Source organism: Osmerus mordax, chromosome 17 (genome assembly GCF_038355195.1).
Source record: "Osmerus mordax isolate fOsmMor3 chromosome 17, fOsmMor3.pri, whole genome shotgun sequence".
Lineage (NCBI taxonomy): Eukaryota > Metazoa > Chordata > Actinopteri > Osmeriformes > Osmeridae > Osmerus > Osmerus mordax.
This window is the reverse complement of record NC_090066.1, coordinates 7224763-7246302: the sequence shown is the minus strand read 5'-3', so window position 1 is coordinate 7246302 and position 21540 is coordinate 7224763. Positions and strand designations below refer to the sequence as shown.

Below are 21540 nucleotides of genomic sequence, written 5' to 3'. Positions count from 1 at the left end.
GGAAACGCTCTCCTCTTCATCGGAAGCAGTAAATATACATATCGTACAGGCATTTGACCTTTTATTAATATACAGACCGTTCCTTGACTCTGACCACAGAAAGAGTCAGAACTAGGCACTCCAGATTCTTGATCTGCTGTGCCTTCCACAGCATATGCACTATTAGTATGTTGCTTTGGATGAAAGCATCAGCAGATGCTTGAAGACAATGTAATGAGACATGTAAGCGCACCCAGATGTAACAGGACCTGGCGGGTCCCTCAAGGCCAGTTTGGCTCAGCTCCCTGGGCACTTTGCAGTGAGGAGGATTAGCCTGTGTTAATTGGCTAGATGGTCCAAAAAGATTAGGTACTCCAAGGAACATTCTGGTGCCCCCCACATCCCCCCCCCCCCCACACACACACCTCCTTGACCCCCCCCCCCCCCCCCGCCTCTCCTCCCCCTATGTCCATTGGGTAGCTTTTTTGTTGTTGCAAACAGTGGGTTGAAAGGTAACGTGTTAATGTGTTGACCGATGACGGCGCCCGTTTGGGCGGAGCACTTGCAGCCTAACCCTAACCCCGTACCTCTTCAGACCAGCCACGCTACACAGACGCCGTCGCAACACAGGTCGGGGAGAGCCTAGGCATTGGGGAAGTGACTCCTTCCTGTGAGCGAGCCAGTGAGTGGTCAAGTGATTGAGGGGGAAATTGATGTGTTTATACGGTAGAATCTCCGGATGAAAGTATGGAAGCCGTATGAAATGTTAGACATGTTAGATATCCAGCTGTCCCGGTCTGTAACGCAGGCCTGAGCCCCTGAGATATACGGCCACCACTGACAACAGCTGCCCGTAAGGCATGCACGCGTGTTCACTGAAACATAATACCCTCTGTCTACATGTTAATGTACTCCAAAGTGCTACATGTCAATGTGCTCCAGTTAACAACAGGCTGTCCACACTAGATGATGTGTTTAGTACCCTAAAAAGAAGAGAAAACATTGTTGTTGTTGTCTAATGTCCTATGACTGCTTTGTCTCCGGGCAGATCCTTCAAGCCAGACTTTGTCCTGATTCGCCAGCATGCCTACAGCATGACTCCGGGCGAGGACTACAGGAGCTTGGTGATTGGCCTGCAGTTTGGGGGCGTGGCCAGCATCAACTCTCTGCTCTCCATCTACAACTTCTGCAGCAAACCCTGGGTGGTACGTGACCTATGACCCACCCCTCGGTGTTATTCCATCCTCTCCTCCATTCTGAGCTCACACTCTCCTCTCCTCCTCCCTAATCCCTCCTTTCTCTCGTTCCACTCGCTCCTCTTAAAGGGGCCCAGCGTTGAAGTGGCCTCAGACTGACTCATCAGGTCTCTTAGTGAGAGACATCACACCAGTCTGTGGGTATCTGACCCCACTGCATCTTCCTTCCTTCCTCAACATCCTTCCTTCATTTGAACAATCCTTCCTTCCTGTCCTCCTTCCTACCTTCCTTCCCTCCACTCTCTTCCACCCTCACCGCTCGCTTCAGTCCCCCCACCTAAACCCCCGGCGGGCCACTGATTTATCTGGGAGCCATAACACCTGTGTGTGGAGCAGTCAGACCTGGTATGGCCTCCAGCAGGAGATGACTCACCCTGATTTAACCGTGCAGGGCTGATGCAGTATGGTGGGCTGGAATCAGGCCACGTTTCACTTGTACGGTCCCAGTCCTCGCACCCAGACAAAACATGTCCCCCGGTGTTGGATAAAAAAAACGTTCCTAACCAAGCACGCACTTGACTTTTCAGAGGTCCGTCAGCACGGCCTCTAAATGTACTGTAGCCGGGGGCAACGCTTTCTAAATCTGCGCCCTGGGTCGAGGTAAACATCTGTAAGACGTCTCTTTTCTCACTGTTTGTGTTTCTTTCTGTTCTTGCAGTTCTCACACATGATAAAGCTCTACCATTCCCTTGGCCCGGAGAAGTTCCCTCTCAACGAGCAAACCTTCTACCCCAATCACACACAGATGGTGAGTTCCCGACCTCCTATCCATTTATCATGAGACCCCGCCGTTCTTCACTCATAACTGCCACAGGACCTAGATATTGTACTCAGATGATCCTCATACAGAGATTTAGAGGGTAAAGAGGCTTCGAACCATAAAATCTGTGTACGTGATATACCTGAGAGCCAGACTTGAACACATACACACTAACTGAAATCACCCAACGCTACAGTCCTGTATCCTGCATTCAAAAAGTCAAAATGTCCCTTCTTGTCTGCGATGTACCTGGGAGTGTACAAGCTTCTTCCAGCGGCAGGAAGTCTCCCGGCGCAGTGGGTACCTCTGTTTCCTGGCTCTTGGTTCCTCAGGGAACATGCGTGCACCTCAGGTTCTCCTAATACTCCCCATCTCTTGGCTCTCTTGGCCAGTCACGTCAGCAGAGTTGGCGACGATGCCTCCGTCAGTACAAACACAGACGGCTCATAGAGAGCTGCTCTCAGAGTAGTCATAACAGATCAGTTGTTATGTCTCAGCACAGAGGTAAAGGCCTTGCATCTTCGGTGTTCCCATACGCACATTACAAAGGCAGTGAGTGTGTGTGTGTGTTCAACTATGTGTGTGTCTGTTTCTTGGTGAGAGCCCCGACACCTGTATCTGTGTGGAAGCTGTCCTCATAATTTCCTTCTTTCCTTAGTTCCTTCGTTGCCTCGTTTCTATCTTTTCCTCTGCTCTTATCCTTTCATCCGTGTGTTGGTGTGTGAATGTCAATTGCCTATTGCCTATGAACAACAAAAACAACAATAGGTAAACAAATCAGTACAGACTCTGATAGCCAGTTTTTCATTAAATCTTTATTATAAAAATATAAAACACAGAAATTAAGTCAAACATTTCTGTAACCCTAACAAGAAAACATTTGCCCCCTCCCCCTTTATGGATCAGTGTATACACACAGAGGTGTTTTCAGACTTAGACCAGCTTCCTTTTTTAATGCACTCGGCATCAACTTGACCAAGTGTTTCTGTGTTAAGCAGAAAGTATATTTACACAAAAAATGAACCACGAAAATACTGAGACAGATACCACAGAGGGATTAGATCCATGCAGAACCACCAGAGGAGGAGAGGATGAGGGGAAACTGCTTGCAACTTTGGAAAGTCATGGACCAGGTCCATTTGGGTACGTGTGTGTGTTGTGGTGTGAGCACGTCTGTGGTTTGAGCAGGTACGTAGGTACGCCTGTTTTGTTTTGCACGTCATGTAAGCAACTCTTTATAAACATAATGAGCTATTGTAGTATAAGTGTGTGATGAGCATTGAGTACAGTAGACTTGTATACTTGGCTTGGCATGCTCTGACCATAGTACACATAACGTACAGTACATGGCTTTTTTTTGTCAAGATTATGGTTTAATGTCTGTCCAAGGAACTACAGTATCACTCCCTCTGGGTTGTCTGCTTGTGTGAGAATGGAATGGACTGAAGATTCTACCCCGTATTGGAACAAAAGCAGAAGAATTTAGTGACAATAATGTTACTTTGATTTGTTCATCTGAAACAGTTAAATACAAAACAAAAAATGGAATATACAGTTAGAAAACATAGCTTTGTGTGTGTGTGTGTGTGTGTGTGTTTGTGTGTCTGAAACCTCTGCTTAAAGTGTGATTGTGGGGGGGAAATACCAGACATGGTGGGTACCGGACGAGGAGTGAGAAAAGTACCATCGTTATAATCATCTAAGGGAGTTCAAAACACATAACTAACATTTCATCAACAATTTATAAACACAATTTGGGATTATGGTCGTTCATAAAGGCCAAACAGGGATTTATGATGAGACAGTTTGGGCCAAAAACTCTCGTGAGATTTTTGGCAAATAGAAAGGCTTGTTGTCTGTTTTGATGAACACACATACTTGTTCTACAGAGGTTTCAGTGAATATAGTTCATTGTTTTGTAGCTTATATCATATACAGCAAATATAAAATAAAACTTTTATCCAAATCTCCACAAACAATTAAGTATTCCCTGTGCTTTTGCTGTAATATCCATTTTTTGTGCTTCGAGGGAAAATATATCATAGATTTATAATTTATTAATCTGTTCAATTCATTATTCAATCTGCTTGGTATCAAGAGTGATTCTTTAACGACAAAAATAAACTTTGCGGTAAAAACAATCAGGGAAGCAGAGATTCATGCATCATCCATAAATAGACATGTCACAGTTCAAAACTGTGAACATACATACACATTGATGTGAATCAAGACTATTATTAAATACCAATAGAATAACTTTGTGTGACTGAAGCTTGAGGCATCGCATTCCAAGGTCGCATTCCAAGGTCACCTATGTTGGCACTGACCTTGCACTTTTAGAGTTTAAATATTGTTTATTTAAATAATGTATAAACTGTATTGTTTCAGCTCTGTCACCCTGCATCTCACACTAAATGAAAGTTTTTTTTTTACATTCATGTATTGATATTTAGCTATATATTTAAGCAATGTTTTTCTAATGTACACTGTGTTTATTTTTTTATATATATTCTTTTAAGATCTGCATTTAAAGGGCTGTGTTTATTGCTTTCCCAACCAAAAATAGAATCTAAAGGACATCTGGCTGACATTATTAGGTATAATTTAGTAGCATAACAAAAACAAGAAGGAAGTTTGGTAGAACTGAAATGTACAGCATAAAACAAAAAGGTATTGTTTATATAGAAGTGCTTAGACACAGGCACTGATTGTTTTTTCTCTTGTTTAGTTTTTTAGTTTTCGTTGTTGTTTAGTCAGGGAGTGGTTTCTCAGGTCCTGTAATGGTTCACGACGGATGAGGACGGGGTGGGGGAGAGAGGGAGGGAGGGGGTCTGTGTGGGGAAGGTCAGAAAGGAAGCAATGACAGAAAGCAAGGAGAGAAGATGGCAGTGGATAATAGTTTTGGGAAAAGGTGTATGCTTGCTCAGGGGTCGGTGGCGTTGATAGTTGTTTTGTCACGGGAGGTCATCCCCCGGTACCAGCTGCAGTAGCCTTCCTTCTGTTGGACGCACGCGTAGTGCCGGGACTGGTAGCCGGGGTAACCGAAATGGGACAACATATCCGTCCACAGGCACTCGTTCTTTGAGGTCACAAAACAGGGCAGGTAGTGGCAGGGCTTTATCTAAAGAGAGAGGAGCGAAACGGAAGATGTAGCCATAAAGCAGAAATAAAATGATTTGAATGAGCACATTAGCGGTAGACTCTCTGTGTTAACTATAAGCGTGAGTTTGATGTACAGATTGGTGTCTTGTTGTTGTTTTTTGAAGGGGGGACACACTTTTTGGTACATTTTGAGGACAAATAATGAGTTACTTAGTAGTGAACAGAGTGAGTCTACAGTCTAGCGTACGTGAACAGAGGCCAAGGCAGAATTAGAAACTTAATAGGACAGGGTGAAGCATGTGCGTGATTGGGTACACCAGATAACAGCTGTTGATGAAGAGAAAGAGCAGGTGAATTCATGAATCTGAACTTGAATACAGAGGTGGAAAAAGGGTTCATGGAACTGTTCTCAATGAAAATGACGGTAATTCTAACCATTACCATGTAATTTTACTTTCATAAATTTAGATTTAGCTGTCTTCAGAAAGTCAAATATTCATTTTTTTATGCTCCTTCTTATACTTTGTGCCTATACAGGCAATGGAGAAGACCAAAAAAGTTTGGAACTAGATATGAGCACTGTTTCAGGTATTGCGTTTCATTTGATAATTTATTTTTATTTTTGCCCATGATCTTTCAGGAAGAAAGACCTGTATTGGAGTAAAGATGTGTAAAGACGTGCTTCAGTGAAAGCCTTGTGTGTGTGAAAAGCAGAGGAATCAGCAGTACAGATCGTAAATACGGGAGCGCGTGAAGCCGAACATATTTGGTCTCATGGTGTCAGCCCGATCTGAGGAAAATGTCGATTTAGACGAAATAAATCGAGAGAAGATGTATAGTTCTTGTAAACCGGTACATTCCCTGTGGAATCAGATGTGTCTATATCTCCATCTGATCGTGCTACTGGATACAGCATTCGACAGCTGGGAATCATAGTGTGAGAAAGATGCAGGGAAAAAGTTGGCGCTAAGCTGTTTAGGGTGAGGAGCCAAGTGAGGTGAGATGTCTGTGCTGTCGGCGATCAACACAATTCAGCTTTAAAGTCGGTTGTTAAATGTAATAGTGCATCGATGGAACGTCAGAAGTGACCTTTCAGTTCATCAGACCTTAAGACTCGTTGAACAATATCAGTCTCTTGATTTTGCCGAATCTGCATTGTTAGGCAGTTTGGTTACGATGGAGAGGTGTTGGCCCTTAGGAAGCATGTCTGGCAATCTGCTTATGCTTCTGATGGCACCTAATGATGGGAGCAGATGTCTGGGGCCCTGCAGTACGGTAGGATATTTATGAGTTTGGAGACTACAAATACACGAGAGCAGACTGTGCATTAAGGACGTTCGCCAAAGATCTAGGAATGCTAGGGGTTTGGAATGACAGTTAAAAGAGATTCCAGCGTAGTTAAGTTATTTAATAACTCCCAAAGATCATCGTAAATCTTTCTTCTCTGTCTCCGCCTGTCACTCCCTGTTTCTTTTGTAACATTTCATGGAGGTACATTATCCGAAATGATGTGAAAATGAAAGGGGACACCTTCAAATTCCTGGTTCGTTGCAAGTATTACTTTGACAGTTGAAAAGCAAAACCATTCAACTACCATCAGAAATTGAAAGGTGTATTCCCCTGTAATCATACATGTACATGTGTCAAAACATAACATTTCAATCTCTTGGACAGCAAAACACATTTTAAAGCTTTCCAAGTACAGATACAAAGAAAATGCAATCGTTTCCACAAAGTGGCAATCTACAAATAGGCTACTGCCTGTGCTTGAATGACCCTGTCTGTTGATAGTACATTTTCAGCATCGCATTATCATGTGTTTATTGGTGATCATTTCATTTTAGCTTCTAGCACATCGACATGAATTAACTAAATGAATGCATTAAAGACAATGCATTTTGACCCTATAAATGCCAGGCAACTAAAGTCCTTCAGAGTGAACACGTAATGTTTCCCTTTAAAGCATCACCAGTAGTAGTTACATGTAGTATATAGTGGAGATTATATAGTGACTTTTTTGCACCCGATTTTGCACCTCTTTAGAGGAACTGGGGTGGAACTCAGGGTAGAACTCAGAGTAGGAACCTGTGCTTCAGCAGAGTGTTCTGTTGTCCTTTCCCCTGGTTTTTGCCTTTCCCTCTGCCCCGGCCTCTACCCCGGCCCCGGCCTCTACCCTGTCCTCGGCCCCTGTCCCTGGCCTCTCCTTCGATCTGCTGCTGGGCCTGCTCACCGGGGGCGCACTGGTTCCCACTCACCCTGCAGTTGCAGCCTAGCTGGTAGCGGTGGTTGATGCCTTTCTTCTGGGACAGAGAGAGGCGCTCCCACCGCTCGTTGAAGTTGCACAGCCCGGTGTAGACCTTCCCATCGAACACGCGCCCTGGGGGGGGGGGGGAGGGGAGAGGGGGGGGAAAGAGCATTGGTTGGAGATGGGAAACTTCAAGTGAAACTTTTACCAGACAAGGTGTCGGTCCTTTGTAAGTCAAACATTGTAAGTCAATCTAGTACAGTAAGCCCATATTAAACCATATTAAACCAAGACCGCTAATTCTGAATGTCCCAAAAGTCGGCAGTCCTCTATATTTAGGATCACAGCTTACCACCGATGTTAGGACTGCCACCTCTGGGAACAGGTGCACTGCAGACCACTAACACTCAAGACCCTGGCTGTTCATCACTCTGTATCTACCCAAACATGTCACTGCTGCACAGGGATCTGACGCCTAGCTAATACAGTCCCACTCCTTCCCCCTCCAGGCCCCTACACTTCAGCCCAGGACCTCTTTTATGTGGATTGCAGCAGTCTATTGATGACTTAATAGGCCCTGTGGAGTGTTCGACGCGTTTCTATGTAGCTAATCAGGAGCCAAGCAGTCATCGGGCTTGATAAAAGGGGACGGCGTGAAGCTGATCTCTCAGTCGTCAACGTACTCAACATGCCTGTAACATAGTCCTGAAGCCGTCGTCCCGGGAACCACAGTCCTTATTATAGACCCCCTGAGCAGAGACGGTGGGCTGTGATGTCATCACCACCCTGCCACAGTAAACACACACGTCTTTGTTGCCTGGTGACTTCCTCCGTTTTCACTGGCTCCTGAGGCCATGTTCACAGGTTTAGGATATAGTGACGGGAACACGCTAAGCGTCTATATGGCCGGTTCTGGGACGTACAGTAAACTACTCTTTAACTCGAACCAGCGCATCGTAAATGCCCCTGCAAGAAAATGGCTGAAGCCTCCTGTTAATTATACAGAGCGTGGAGAGTGTTTTCTACAGTTTTTATGTCCAGAATAGGAGGGAAATAGACTTGAACAAGTGCCCCTGGGCTGTGTTTTCCGCACAGTGGCAAGCAACAGGTTATAAATAGTGGGAAAGTTTGTGTCACAGAGCAGCTCTGGGGGGGGGGGGGGGGTGGGAGGGAAGGGACTTGCATTTAAACTAAACAAACTGAGGCTGCTGTTAGCAACCCTGCTTTTGTGGCCTTGTGTGTTGTTTGGAGGGAGCAGGAGCAACAGGCTCATGTGAAAGAAAAGTTCATTTTAAGACTCGAGAAGAAGAGAGAAGTTTACTGGACTACCCGTTTGATATTTCCCATTTTATAATACACAATACAGAATGTTCAACATGAATGATTAGAATTTCGATTTGTATTTGACATTCAATATAATACTTTTACCTATTTTTTCTTAAAGGTTTTATTCAATGACAAAATCCCTCACCTGTAATCAGGTACTGGTATTTATTGATGTCGAACTTCACTCCACACAAGCTCTCGGAGGCGTCAGTATAGATGTGCTGAACGTGCTGCATTTTGGTGAATCCTTTGTACATCTACAGAATGTGGCACAAACAACATTGTGTTATAAACAAAATGCTTTCACTGAACTGCACACAACCAACTTTTGACATAACAGGATTGAGTAATAAGCTGTTTCGAAAGCTGTACCAAAACAATGAGGAATGGAAATGATAAAATCTTATCAGATGACATTTCTGGAAGAATTGCATGATGAGGACAACGTAACAGATTCTTATCTTTATACAAATACAAAATAATTGTATTACATTACTTATTATCACGTTGTCACATTTTTTATGTGTAAAACTGTGGTTTGTTTCAGCCAAATCAGAGAGGTACAAACAATCCTGGACTCAGTCAAAGTTAGCCCTGAGATTTGCTAGAGCTTTTGTACAATGTCATTTATTTGTGTGGAAACAACAGGAAATCCCTGTTTAGACATGCTGGTCTTGGGAAGAAAACAGTCATAAAAACAAAAAATAAAAGCTAGTCACGGGGCTCAAAATGAGGAGTTTCTGGCTGAAAAACAAAAAATACACAGGAACTCTCAAAGGAGTCAGTTTGTGGGTTTTGGAGGGAAACTCTTTCTTTAGGCACTCTTCATGATAAACTGTTAATAGGTCACAGGGAGGCCATCATTGCTATGTTAAATTTTAATCTCAAACAGATTAAACTAGATTAGACTAAATGGCCAGAGGCCAAGAGTTAATAGAGGAATATACCGTAAACAATTTCTAAGCCTAATCCCCTGTATCTTAAATGTTATTGTTGCTTAAAGAAAGTATGTAGCCACATAGGTGACCTGGAGGAGGATAAGTTATTACCTAGTAATGCAATCATTCATTACCATACGCTGTATCTTCTGACGTAAATGATGCCTTAAGATGTAATGCCTATGAGAGCCTCAGTGATCACAGAGCCTTGAAGAAGCTTCTGCACTCTCTAGCTGCCTCATCATAATGATGTATTCCACAGAGCTGTCACTGCCTTTGAGGAAGGCTATTTGTGAGATTACACACATTAGTCCATGAGTTTCTAACTGTTTTCTATATTACCGCAAAGTATGTGTTAGCCCTACAGAGAATACTGTATGCACTGTTTGTTTTGTCCCTTTGGATAAAAGCATCTGCTAAATGAATAAAATGTCCAATATAATGTAACCTGCCACATACTGTTCCACTAGGCTTATAGCACAGTAGCGGATCACAGATGTCTGGGTGATCTGCTGATATTGAGTTTGATGTTAGATATTAACAGGAGCTCAAAGTTTAGAGACGGCCATGACTCACCTTCATCTGCTTCACTGTGTAGCGTATCGTTCCAAAAGGCCCATCCTTCAGAAGCTTCTTGCCAACCACTTTGGCACGGATCACTGTGGATAGAAGACAACATATAACATTAATCTATGCAGTGATTCAAACTGACCATATTTTAGAAGCCCCATCCATCAATCCAGCTTTTCAAAACTGGCCAATTCAGACCCCACGATACACTTGACCTCCTTATTGCCTTTATTAAGTGACATCCAACAAGGAGTGGTCTCTGCAGGTCATCTATTCATCAGATTTTTGACTGCTGCCGTTTGCCAAGAACGTCTACTGAAAGGGGGGACTAGGGGTGGTGGGGGGGGGGGGGGGGGCGGGGTGGAATTGAGTTTGACACACAGAGACCAAAGGAGTCTCTGAGGACAGAAAAAAGGAGTTCACCGGCTTGTTTTTTTCCCCTTCTTTCAGCTTCATCTCTACATCGTAAAACCATGTGTCTCCTGTGTTTAAACAAGCTTCCATCTGTACTGAGAACAAGGGTGGAAAAGATCTTATCGGCCCTCGCCCTCATGTAAACAACGTCTAGGTGAAAACGTTGGGCCGCGGGTCCCAGTTGTTTGCTTTCACTGTTGGAGTGAGTAGGCCAGTTGCAGGTGACTAGCTTACGAGCAAAGCCTCATTTAGGCCGGTGAATAGCCCCTCCCCCCATACACACACACAGTACCTACTGCAGTCGTGTGGGCCCAGGGGTGGTTGTGTGTGTGTGTGTGTGGGGGGGGGGACTCTGTCTGGTGTGAAGTTCACCTGCTCCCGGACACTAGAGAGTCACAGACATAACTAAGCCCTGGGATGTTTGTTATCTTTAGCCTGGTGGAATTTCCTTCTCACATTCCTTTGAGGCTCACATTCCGAGATGGGTAGAAAAAAAAGAAAGAAAGAAGATAGAAGGGGAAAAAAGGAAAAGAGTCTCATTCCTTTCGACTGTAGTCAGAGAAGGCAGTGTCATTCTTACAGCCTGTGTATATTCAGTCCCATTCGCATGGAAAGGACTAGAAAGGTGGGTGTGAATAATCAGACATACATATCTGACAGCATATTTGGATACTTGAGAACACCTTGTTTAGCTCGTATAGCATTCCCACCTCCGAATAAATGAATGACATCACTTCCAAGTGATCAAGTAAAAAATGCCACTGACATTCATGTAGCAAATCTCACATTCACACAAACGGCAGATCATTTATAACCAATAATCTCCTTTAAAAAATAAAAAAAAAGATTCCCTTGGGGATTCATTATGTCCTTCTCAAAGATCTAACCAAGGTCATATGCTTTATAAATCTGTCAGCTTGTATTATGAGCCTTCCAGCAATGTTACCTAACAAAGCTGGGTATGTACCTACCACAAATGCAGATAAGTGTTGAACAGAGCACAGGGCACAATTACTGGGGAATGTGCAGATATGAAACTAGATTCTGATCCCACTCATGCATCTGATCTGAGCCAGTTATATTCAGGAGGGGCCCCGAGCAATACTTTACCCCTGACCTCCAAACAAGGCAAGAAGCATCAAAAGAATTGCGCACATAGTTTTCCAGGTCTTCTGTGGGTGCCTGCCATGAGTCAGACCTGGGTCAAACGCTTTCTCCAAATACCGTCAAATACTTCGGGGCACCGGATTTGGCGCTCCCGCTGCCGTGAAACCAGAGGATCCGTCACATGACTGCAACCGTAAGTAGCGGATTGAATGCAGCGACATGACTTTCCCATACTTTAATGTACTCGATCTTTCTCCTTGACCCAGGTGCGTTGCTGTTTGAGTCGTATGCGGTAATATGAAATCTAGGATTGCCGGAGCTACACCATCCTTTTTGTTCCTAGTGACTGCCGTTCCTGTGGACAGTGGACACTAATTGGGGGGTGTCAGTGTCATTGCTCTGTGGAATGTAGGAAAGAACCCAGCTGCTTACGGGAGAGTGGGTTTGTGTCATTCCCTTCGGTGACCTTTCAGCCTCTAAGGGAAGCCTCCCAGAACAGACTCCTCAGAATACGACGGTACTTGTTACCACAAGCTGTCTTTCAGTAAATGTGTGTCTCTTCAGGCGCCTGTTCTCCCACATCCAAATGACTAAATTGCTGATGTTTATATAACCCAGTTCCTAACCAAGGACTGCATATGATATCCACCTGACTTAAACTTTAATAGACACAGCAGCTCGAATCTCTAACAGCTAGGCTATATATATGGCACTGTAAGTGGCCCTCTCTCTCTTTCTCTCTGTGGTGCAACGGATAAGTAGCAATTACAGGGAAGTGCCACACCGTTCTCAGTGCATGCATATTTATGCACTGAGGTATTTAAACAGATGTTCTAGGAAAAAGGAGGATTTTTAAAAATAACGATAGAAGAAATTAAGGTATCAGGGAAATGTGAATTAATTTAGCAAAATATCTCTTGTAGAGTGGGATTACTAAAAGATGCATTCAAATACTAATCTGAACACAAAGGGGATTTCAAATCACAGACCCTGTGGTTTTACTTTTGCTGAAGAATCTTGCAGTGCACTCCCAGTTACTGACAATAAAGTCAGCCTCACAAGGTTTGTGTGTGTGTGTGTGTTTGTGTGTGTGCATGTGGATATGTGTATGTGTGAGAGAGTGGTGAAGTGACAGTCGGTTTTAGTATGCGTAACATGTTCCAACTTCGATGCGAGGAGGAGGTGAAGGATTCTCAGTGGGACACGCCAAAATAAACTCTGAAATGACATTCCCCTGTTGGAGGTGTGTGTGTGTCAGAACACTTTGATTGTGGGAATACACTTGACCTGGATTGAAAACCAATGTCCCTGTAGGCTTGGAATAGAGCCATCTATTCCATTTCAAAACGAATGCCTTTCAGTACAAACAAAGCTCTGGTGGTTAAAGCAATGTTCGAGTGGTAGAAAAGGGATGCCTTAGTTAACCGATATGTCCCGTGCTCATTGGATGAACATGTCAAACTTGCGGGGAATCCTGCACCTTTTGACCTATTGTAACAGGCCATCCTGGCAGGGAGAGATGAAGCAGCTTGGATAGCAGTGAGTTGGTCCCAGGTGACATAATGTTCCTTATAACAGAACCTGCATTCTCTTACTCAGCGTTCGATCGGTCTTCCTGTTGGGGAGCAGTTAGATGGTGAAGTGGAGCTGACTGCAAGGAAAAGAGCCTGAATAGATTTTAGTTACTAAGTGTTGCTAAATCACTATCCCAAATCCTGTGGAATCTCTGTCCCAGACACTACCAACCCCTATTCCAAGCTAACCCCTATCCCAAACCCTACCTAACCCCTATCTCTAAATGACCTATATCTCTCCCTAACCCCTATTTAACCTTTAACCCGATTCCAAAGACTAAACATTTAGACTAGGCCTACCTAATCTCTCTGGAACTTTCTAACGTGTCATTGGTGACAGGAACCTCCAGCTCAACCCCCGGACTTTCCTTCATATCCACTAATACATATTGTCTAACCGTACACCAGATCAGTCTCTCTCTAGGTTCTTATCCCAGGCTAAACATGCACACAAACCTGAGTTTAATCTTCTGTATTAAATCGGTGCATGGTACAAGTATGGGGAGCTTTGCTCCTGTCACCGCAGGTCTTTGGGACTGGAGGGATACAAACCCTCAGGGCCAAAGTTGAAGGCTGGAACACTAATCTGGAGCTTGAAAAGCTTTGGGGGAAAACAGCCCTCTCCTTGAAAGCGTGTGAATGGGCCTGTTTCAGTTGCCACCAAATCACAGCCAAGCAGGTTCACGCACTCACCCCCCCCCCCCCCCCAAAAAAAAGGCATAATTGGCCCAGGTATACAGGATGAAAAATGTCAGGAAATGGCTAATCCCAGTTGTCTGGAAATGCAGCGATGATGGGGTTCACTGAGGTAGGGGAGGAGACTTCAGCATGTTGAACTCCCAATGGTAGTTTGTCGCTGGGCTTCTTACTCTGAGATCCCCTCAGGTTGTTGTTGTTTAGCCTTTGTTGTAGTATTTAGCGTAGCCTCATTTCCTCATTCACAAGGCTGTCTGGTTCATTCACCATAGTAGATGATGCTTGCGGTTAGAAAACGGGGCCTGTGAAACAACAGGAGCGTGCTTTAGACTGGCCTCCGGGTCTCTAACAGGGATGATTCATGTTCCCCCATATCGCCTTTGAAGTTGACAGTGGAAATTAGAGCCTTTCTCCACACACCAGGCAGTGCTGCTCAACTTGGGACACGTGAATGAGGTCCCCATTTGCATATGCATCCACTTGTGCTCCATGTAAAAACCTTGCTGCTTGACCTTCACAGAAGGTACATCTCTGAGATAGGAGATTTTTGCTTCAGGTTTAAGGCACCGCTGCACCATTCTGTAGTCGTTTTTTCATCAATATCCTGAATTTTCATCAATACTGTTTTTATCCAATACATTTTGCTGCACACTGTAGGATTCGGAGGGATGTTACATCACTGAGTTGCTTATCAAAGCGTGTCAGTGTTTTGTAAACATCCACCTCATACCACTAAGATGATGCAGTACACGTCTTGGAAGGGTTTTGGACCTGTTCACCATCCCACATTTGACATACCCTGTTTTGACAATCTTATGGCACGCATTTGTTTGGATATGTCAAGAAGATTCAAATAGAAATATCAGTCACTGCACTGTTTGCTGGGGCACCAGAGTTTTGCTTCACTTTCCAAAAGCGTCGTGGCCGAGCCAAGTCAAACTGCACGTACTCGTGAAGCTTGATCACAACACATTGGGAATGTTGCATGCTGTAACGTGCTTCAAATATATTCAGTTGCGCAATAATGCAAGAAAATTATCTTCTAACGTGGAGAGAAAATTGCTAAAAAATGTCTTGGAGCGATATATTGATACAATACCCTGTTGCAAACTTCAAATAAAAAAAAAGAATTTCATCACTTTCTTCTTTGTTGCTAAATGTTTTACAGAGCATGCTTAGATGAAAGGCTCTTGAAGTCAAAAACATCCTAGTACTGGCTCTACAGCTCCATGCGTATCCAACCATAGTGCTTAGCAGCAGAAGGGAACAGGCATCCAATGAGCCACAAGCGTTCAAAGAGACCGCTGGGCTAAGCCAAAACCTTGAAAATGCGGATTTTGTGGAGCTCACAAAATATCACTGGCCCCATTGAGGCTAGGCCTAGATTCTACGCTGGCATGCATCTTTCCTTTGCCAACACCATGAGCTGAAGCAGGAGTGTTAAGGGACTGGCTGCATGACTGTTTGTCATGCTGACGTTTACCTACACCTTCAACACAATGCAACCAGGTCAACTGGTTGAAGGCACCTCCACAAAATCATTCATTCCCTTTGGCATTATTGTGTTTCTCTGAGTTACATTTACATTTAGTCATTTAGCAGACGCTCTTATCCAGAGCGACTTGCAGTAAGTACAGGGACATTCTCCCGAGGCAAGTAGGGTGAAGTGCCTTGCCCAAGGACACAACGTCATTTGGCACGGCCGGGAATCGAACTGGCATCCGTTAGATTACTATCCCGATTCCCTAACCGCTCAGCCACCTGACTCCCGGAGTTGCAAACACTGTGAATGAAAGGTTAACTTAAAAAACGGCATGATGATGTACTCATTCAGAACAGCTCTGCCCTCCTGTGACGAGAACGGCAGCGTCCGTCTACAGTAACTGTCCTCTCACTTCTCATCAGACGGCAGACACAGCCTTCTTCTCGGACTGAGGAGCACTTGTATAGAAGAGGGAGAGGCAGAGCCCAGTGACGTCATAGTTGGTTCCACTGTGAAATCCTCCCACAAATCTGCTTGTTCTCTGCTGAAGGGCACTGGACCACTCGAACCACCTTAGTGGACAATAATGGCCATCTCTTTCAAAGCTAATCTGCTCGCCCATATCCATAGTGTGTTTGTGTGTGTTTGTGTGTGCGTGCATGTGTGTGAGAGGGGAGAGAATGGGGTCGGTCGAACACACATTGACCCAGCGGCAGAGGAACTGCCCCAGTTCTACAACACACACACACACACAGGGCTAATAGGCAAAGAGCTCTTCACTCAAATACCCCCTCTGAAATATCTCAGTTGACCCCTATCTATTCCGCACTGCCTTTTTTGTTAACCTGCCTAAGAAACCCCTATTATACTTTGTACACATTCTTGGGTTCTAATGTATAAATGGGTCTAAGGTAACAACAGATTAACGCGTAGATCTGGTTGTATCAAATAACTAGTCAGATTGGGCTGGGATTCCTCAGTAAAACAGCACTATTCTGGGATGTCAGTGTAATCATGACCCGGTGTTAAAGCATGCATTACAAAGCCTTGTCCCTTCTCCGTGGCTCGAAGACCTAAGTGGGTCGCAGTCTCAGCTCTACAAGCAAATAAATGGCTGGCATGAACACCAAGTGAGCCTAGATAAATAACTTGTCTTTGACTGAGATGTCTAAAACGGACTCAGTACATAACGCTAGAATGTTAAGAATTAGCAGATCCAAGTATGTGTAACCTGGGCAGAAAATTGGGCAGAAAACTTGCGTTGTGTGAAGAATGAGGGGCAACTGAAAACCGGAGCTGGAATATAGAGGGCAGAGAGCATGCTAGGCTAGATAGATAGAATACCAAAAAAAGACCCACCAAGAACACTTGCTATTTTGGCTCTTGAATAGCATAGAAAGTCAAACAGTAAATTGATCCCAGGACAGTAGCAAAACAGTGAGTCTGCACTTTAAATTTGCCGTTGCTAACCTCCACACATGGGTGCAATATTCAAGAAGCAGTAAAATAGTTGGCTGGCTACCGTCTGCCTGTCTGTTCCGTTTTATTGCTCAGCAAGAGGTAATTTGCTCTGAAAAACATTATAGTCAGTGGGACCTGTTTCTATGGAGACGGTTAGCTCGTACTCAGGAGGAGAGAGAGGGAAAGTGGGCTTCCTTTCGCCTTACTAATTTGAGAGATGACGCATTGATCTATTCTCCTCAAAATAAACGTGCTGTAGTAAACATTACATCTGATACGGTTAGAATGAAGTGTGTCAGGCTATTTTCAAACTAACTTGGATGACTAAAACCCGAAATAACTTTGCATTGTAATGAACATTTTGCACAGAGTACAAGATACGTTTTACGTTCATTTTAAATGCTGAATACGACCAAAATAATGTGTAATGAAAGAAATTAATTAAGGCAATTCACACATTAAAATCAGATTTAAAACTTATCGTTCAGCTTTTCATGAGTACTGTAGATTGATATAGTGCGCGCGATAATCAGCCTATTAAAGTAATCGTCAGAGCCCTAATGTAACTGTATTAACCAAAACTTTGCCAACAACCCTAAGGAATCTAGTGAGACCCTCTTCTTCCCCCCTTTTAAAATACATTTTTGAACTTTATTTCTCAAACGTGAGACTCACCTATGTCAGAGTTGCAGTAGGCATCTTGCGGGTGCGAAAGAGCGCACGAGCAGCCTTCTGTCAGTTGGTTTATCTGGAGGCTGCCGAAGACAAGCAGCACGCTGGTCAGCTGGTAGAACGACTGCATTTTTCGGACTTTTTTTCGTCTCTTGTCTTGTAGTCTAACTTTAAATAAAACAAGCGTCAAGTTCGGTTATAGCTCTTCAGAGTATCCTAGTTGCGCTCGCGTCTCTGCGTATGTCCAACGCCTGTCTCCGGTCAAGCTGTCACTGCTGCTCTGCTTGCGAGTCACAAATTACATATAGTGCGCTGGATGTGAACGCCCCCCAGAACCACCTCAGACGACAGACGGAGCGGCCAATCACGACTCACGATGATGCCATTCAGAATCACATAGACATGACATATTGGAACTTTACACTGGTTGTATTTTTTCTTTCTCTCTTTTTTCTCTCTCTTTTTTTCTCATCTCTAAAACATTCCAGTCTCAGCCCAAACCGCTGGAAACAGCTCACTGAACGGAAAAACATACGAGTTTGATGTAATTCACGTCACCTACTGTGTAATGCATGTTGGTCCATACCTGCTTTTGCTTGTGCCAATGTGCACAGTGTTTGTCTAAATAGTCTGATGTCCTTACTGTATGGTCATCTGGTCATATGTTGTGAATGCAGAACAGTTGAAAGCAGTGTGTCGCTATGAAAGCAGGGTGTTTCTACTGTTATGCAGTCATACACCATGTGCCCAAGGAACTCCTGTGTGCCCACTATAAAATGAGTGGTGACACACTGGTGAGGGGTGGCACATGGAGGTGGGTGGGTTGGTAAACTGCCAGGGTGGGTAAAACAGATACATAGAAAATAGACATCAATGCAGAATATAAAATTAAACGAGAGACTCTTTGAGACTCTCATGTCGCATTTATCGTCCAAATTCTAGTTTTTCTTGATTTGACACAGATCCTCATTAGCTGATGCATCAACATCGACTAGTCGTCCTGGGATCTGCACAAACATGGCCGAACATTAAAAAAAAGAGAAGGAGAGTTCCAAACCGTAGCAAATAAACATAAGATAACTGGAACCGTCAAGCTCCTGTCCTACACGCAGCCATAATTAACCGTTTAATGCTAATCACGCTTTAGTCCCCTTCTGTTTATGTAAGTGTTCAGCGAGCCGAGGGGAGATATCACTTGGGTGGCTTTTCTCCGGGGATTTAAGGAGCCAGGTTAGGGACGGCCAGTTATGCAACCGAGCCGGAATAATCCCAGGTTTCAGAACCATGGCACTAAACAGGCTTTCTCATTAACACTTCTCAATCTTCAGGGATTTTCACTGTTTACCCCCTCCTCAAAAGTGGAGCGGCAGCTCGCCAAAGACAAATGACATACTGTTTATATAAAGAATGGCAGTCTGTGTGTGGAAATGTTCATTTGTAGTTGAAAATACATTAATATATATAAACTGGGGTTTTGCATGACAGACATATTTCTAAGGCATTCAAATCTGTATTCAGTCTGAGTCAAGGACGGCCCTGTGTTCTCATGTCATATTGTTGAAAGAAGGATGTTACACGTCAGACTGCAGGTCATCTGCCAGTACACTAGGTCATCTACTATGTTGGGATTAACTGTAGGGGAGCCTGTTGATTTTAGCATTACCCTCAACCTCTTCTATGGAACATAATATTATTTTTCACAATGCACTTACCTATAAAATTATCCATTGTTTGTTCAGTGGTGCGTGTCAGCACATTCTGGAACATTCGCCACATTCTGGAATGTCTGGTGGCTGTCCAATAGGCAGTAATAACTAACATGTTGTTTATGAGTTACTGGCATGGAATGGGATCACACTGAGGCTCCTCAGACCAGTAGCGTCAAACGACATACCTCGACCCCACAAAGGTGTCGCAGCATCGCACCAGCTTCCAGGGGGCTTCCGGAGAAACCGAATCAGAAAACATGGCCGCCATCGTTAACCATCAATCAAGCATTGTTACCAGTTGTGAGTCATTGTATTTGCGCCATTCTTCTCTGAGTCAGTGTCTGGGGGTTAGAGGAATGAGGGTTCTCTTTCTGCGTTATTATTTCTCTCAATGAAATCTCCCAGGACCGGATTCTACCACTTCCGTTGCATTGACTGCCTGTGACATCACCCAAAGCCAAAATCAGACATTCCACAAACAAAAGGTTAATATTATCAGAATTGAGTTGTTGATTACATAAGAGAAATATGTAATAGCAAATATTACAATACCTCTTATCTGTCTTAGCAGTATTTTAAGTGTTGGATAATTACTTTCGTACAGTATGTTCAGTATTGCTGTGTCATTGTTACAGTCAGAGATGATAGATTGTTTGGGTGCCCGAACATCCGAGATATGCACTCTGTCACATCTCACCACATGTCCTTCCTGATCTGATCGACAAAGGAAGAATATCTACAAAACAGAACCCTCCGGAAACGATGTTGTCTAAGTAGGCCAGCGTAGTAAGCATAATAATGCGGAGTAAAGTGCATTTTCATCTCCAAAAGTCTAAGTATAGCCAAGACCTGTTATTTGGTTGGCCCACCGCCGGGGATCATGGGAAGACAGTGTACTGGAGGTGTCTGGAGCCTGATCTTCTCTGTAATGACAAAAGGGAGCGGGGCGGTGACTCAGAGGAAATACCTTTCATCTGCCTGACAACCCGCTAAATAGACACAGGAAGAGGCGCGAGCTAAAAAAGATTGTGAATGCCGAAAAGGCTCTCTGGGGGAATACAACCAAACATGACTCACTGGTCATGTCCCCCCACCCCCAGAACACATGCCATTGTGCTTAAGTAGGACACCGTGATTAATTCATTTAAAAAATAAAATTAAAAAAATGAAATGTAAAACACACTTACAGTATCAGCAGCTGCTCTGTAGTCCACGGTAAATGCTCATGTTTGACAGGTCAGTCAAAAAAGTGGCTCATGCAGGAATGGAGATGAACGCCAGTGTTGGACGTTGGCCGTGAGTCCGTTGAAATGTTGACCACCCAAACCATTCCTTGTTGACTAAGCTCAACTTTGCACAACATGGCGGCCTCCTAATGAAACGCAGTCATGTGAGCTCGCACATATGCTGTCCTCAGACCTTGTGTCTGAGGACAGCATATAGACTCATAGAGTGTAAGTGACAGACTATTCAATTAGGACTTCTCTTTCCTGGACTTCTGGCCACCCATGCGAGAAAAATAAACGTTATACTTACATATATTAAAGATGGCAATAAGTATGTGAATATACAAAATGGGTACATTTTAAGCACACTCAAATTGTGTAGACAACGCTCTTACGTAACACATTTGAATTTGTTTTAAGTATACCCTTTTTCTGCTTGGGCAAACAGACCAAACAAACCTCCCTTTAGATGGCCTGGAGGACGAACCAGATTAAACAGTGTTAGACTTCATTAGCAGGGGAGTTGCATGTTTTTTTCCTCAACGAATCAAATCTCAAACATCAGAGTCAGTGTTCGCTTGTCCTTGTGTTTAATGTGAAATTGTTTACTGCTTCTGTTTTGACTTGGTATGCTCAAAGTCAACATTGATTGTTTATGTGCACTTCTGATCCGATTATGATGCACCATTTCAACGTAATGTTTTAAATGTGCTATAGAAATGTGCTTTGGCTTGATCTGACTTTATCAAATAGCTTATCAGAAAAGGATACGCGGATAATACTGTTATCTGAGACCTGTCAGCACAGAACGATAGTTTCGAGACGTCCTCCCCCGCTTGCCCTACAGATCAGTTAACCAGGAAGTGTAATCACCACCCTGGAAGTGCTCATCCCCTCCCAGTGTTTATCATAAGCCCCGACGATTCCCCATCTCCTTTCAACATTTCCCCATCAAAGCGGCCGTGGATGTCAGTGACTCCTCTCAAGGCGGGGCCACGGCCCGCTCCCCCTGCTCCTCTCAG

General features: G+C 43.9%; 2 protein-coding genes across 2 annotated transcripts in view; one reads left to right on the top strand and one right to left on the bottom strand.

The window, feature by feature from the left end:
* LOC136960380 (synapsin-3-like) overlaps window positions 1-21540 on the top strand; it is a 62065-nt gene that overhangs the window by 19514 nt on the left and 21011 nt on the right. Inside the window, 2 exon segments of the mRNA XM_067254860.1 lie at window positions 1028-1184; window positions 1894-1983. Coding sequence (XP_067110961.1) covers window positions 1028-1184; window positions 1894-1983 — 247 coding nt within the window.
* On the bottom strand, window positions 2791-17844 carry LOC136960381 (metalloproteinase inhibitor 3-like). Its single transcript, XM_067254861.1, has 5 exons — window positions 17587-17844; window positions 10183-10265; window positions 8814-8925; window positions 7353-7474; window positions 2791-5116 (listed from the first exon to the last, which is right to left on the bottom strand). The coding sequence occupies exons 1-5, from the start codon at window positions 17711-17713 to the stop codon at window positions 4919-4921; spliced, it is 642 nt and encodes a 213-aa protein (XP_067110962.1). The 5' UTR covers window positions 17714-17844; the 3' UTR covers window positions 2791-4918.

What these genes read in the sequence shown, in the direction of transcription:
- LOC136960381 (XM_067254861.1), bottom strand. Translation starts at nt 17,713, where the DNA reads ATGCAGTCGTTCTACCAGCTGACCAGCGTGCTGCTTGTCTTCGGCAGC. An exon ending in CTACTGCAACTCTGACATAG is followed by an intron (nt 10,266 to 17,586) that starts GTGAGTCTCACG and finishes TTCTATCCACAG; the next exon opens with TGATCCGTGCCAAAGTGGTT. An exon ending in ACACAGTGAAGCAGATGAAG is followed by an intron (nt 8,926 to 10,182) that starts GTGAGTCATGGC and finishes CACATTCTGTAG; the next exon opens with ATGTACAAAGGATTCACCAA.